General features: G+C 60.3%; 1 protein-coding gene across 1 annotated transcript; it reads right to left on the reverse strand.

Moving 5' to 3' along the window:
- Positions 1 to 4: 4 nt before the first annotated feature.
- LOC109509274 (protein FAM212A-like) lies at positions 5 to 913 on the reverse strand (the record flags this gene model as incomplete). Its single annotated transcript, XM_019859151.1, has 1 exon — positions 5 to 913. A coding segment is annotated over one exon (909 nt), but the record flags the coding sequence as incomplete, so codon positions are not given.
- Between the last annotated feature and the right edge of the window lie 60 nt (positions 914 to 973).

A 973-nucleotide genomic window follows, 5' to 3' on the forward strand; every position in this document is an offset into this window, starting at 1 on the left:
AATGGTAAAAGTCCGTGTCCAGCTCGTGAATAGCCGAGTGGGACTGGTGGAAAAAGGGGACCTTAGGCTCCGACGACACAACGGGACACGAGAGACGCTTGGGGGCGTTGGCGGTTCTGCTGAGGTGAGCGTCTGCGGACCTCATCCTCACTCTCTCCTCCACGCTCTTTGACAAGCCGGCCAGTTTCCTCCGCATGTTTCCTAAGAGGCTTCGTCCCAGTCTGCGTCTGGTTTTGGGTTTCGGCTCGGCGGGCTCGGGACAATCGGGTAGGTCCATCCAGTTCTGGACGAGGTCTGCAAAGCTGTTGTCTCCCAGAACCAGAGGTTGGCGGCTGCGTCCTCTGGTCAGCAAAGCGTTGGCCCAGTCCTCCGGATCGCCCGTCTCGAAGGACGTCCACCTCTCCAGACAAGCGTCCGACGTCGATTTAGGCCGAACGCGTCCACTCGCCGCCCTGTTGGTGCGCAGGCAGGCTGAGGACGACACGCGCACGTTCCTCGTCCTCCTGAGGATGACCCCCTCGTCCTGCCACGACGCCTCCGAGTACCCGGAGTCAAAGTCCAAACTTTTGTGGCTGCTCGGCGAGTTGAGGCCGAGGCGACTGCTGCAGCCGTCGTCTTCGTCATCGTCCTCCTCTTCCTCCAGAGGGGTGGCCAGGCAGCAGGCCGAGTCGTAGGTACTGGCTGTGCTGGCGCTGGATATCCTGAGACGGGCGCGCTGGTCTCTGGGCCGGCAGGACAGAGGCACAGCGGACGGGCCGCTGAGGGCAACGGTGGGGAGCTGGTTGGTGCTGGGAGGGCGAGTGTTTCTGCAGGTTGCGGGACACGTCCTTCTCAGATGCTTCAGGTCCTGAAGGGATCTCATCATGTAGTGCATGTGCTCCCTCAAACAGTCGCCGGACTCTCGGAGGCACAGCTAAGGAGTGACAAAAGGCATCTTTAAACAGTGGTCAAAAGGAAAGACTGTTTTTTTTTT

The sequence above is a fragment of the Hippocampus comes genome, unplaced genomic scaffold, assembly GCF_001891065.2.
Source record: "Hippocampus comes isolate QL1 unplaced genomic scaffold, H_comes_QL1_v1.1 C16839036, whole genome shotgun sequence".
Classification (NCBI taxonomy): Eukaryota; Metazoa; Chordata; class Actinopteri; order Syngnathiformes; family Syngnathidae; genus Hippocampus; species Hippocampus comes.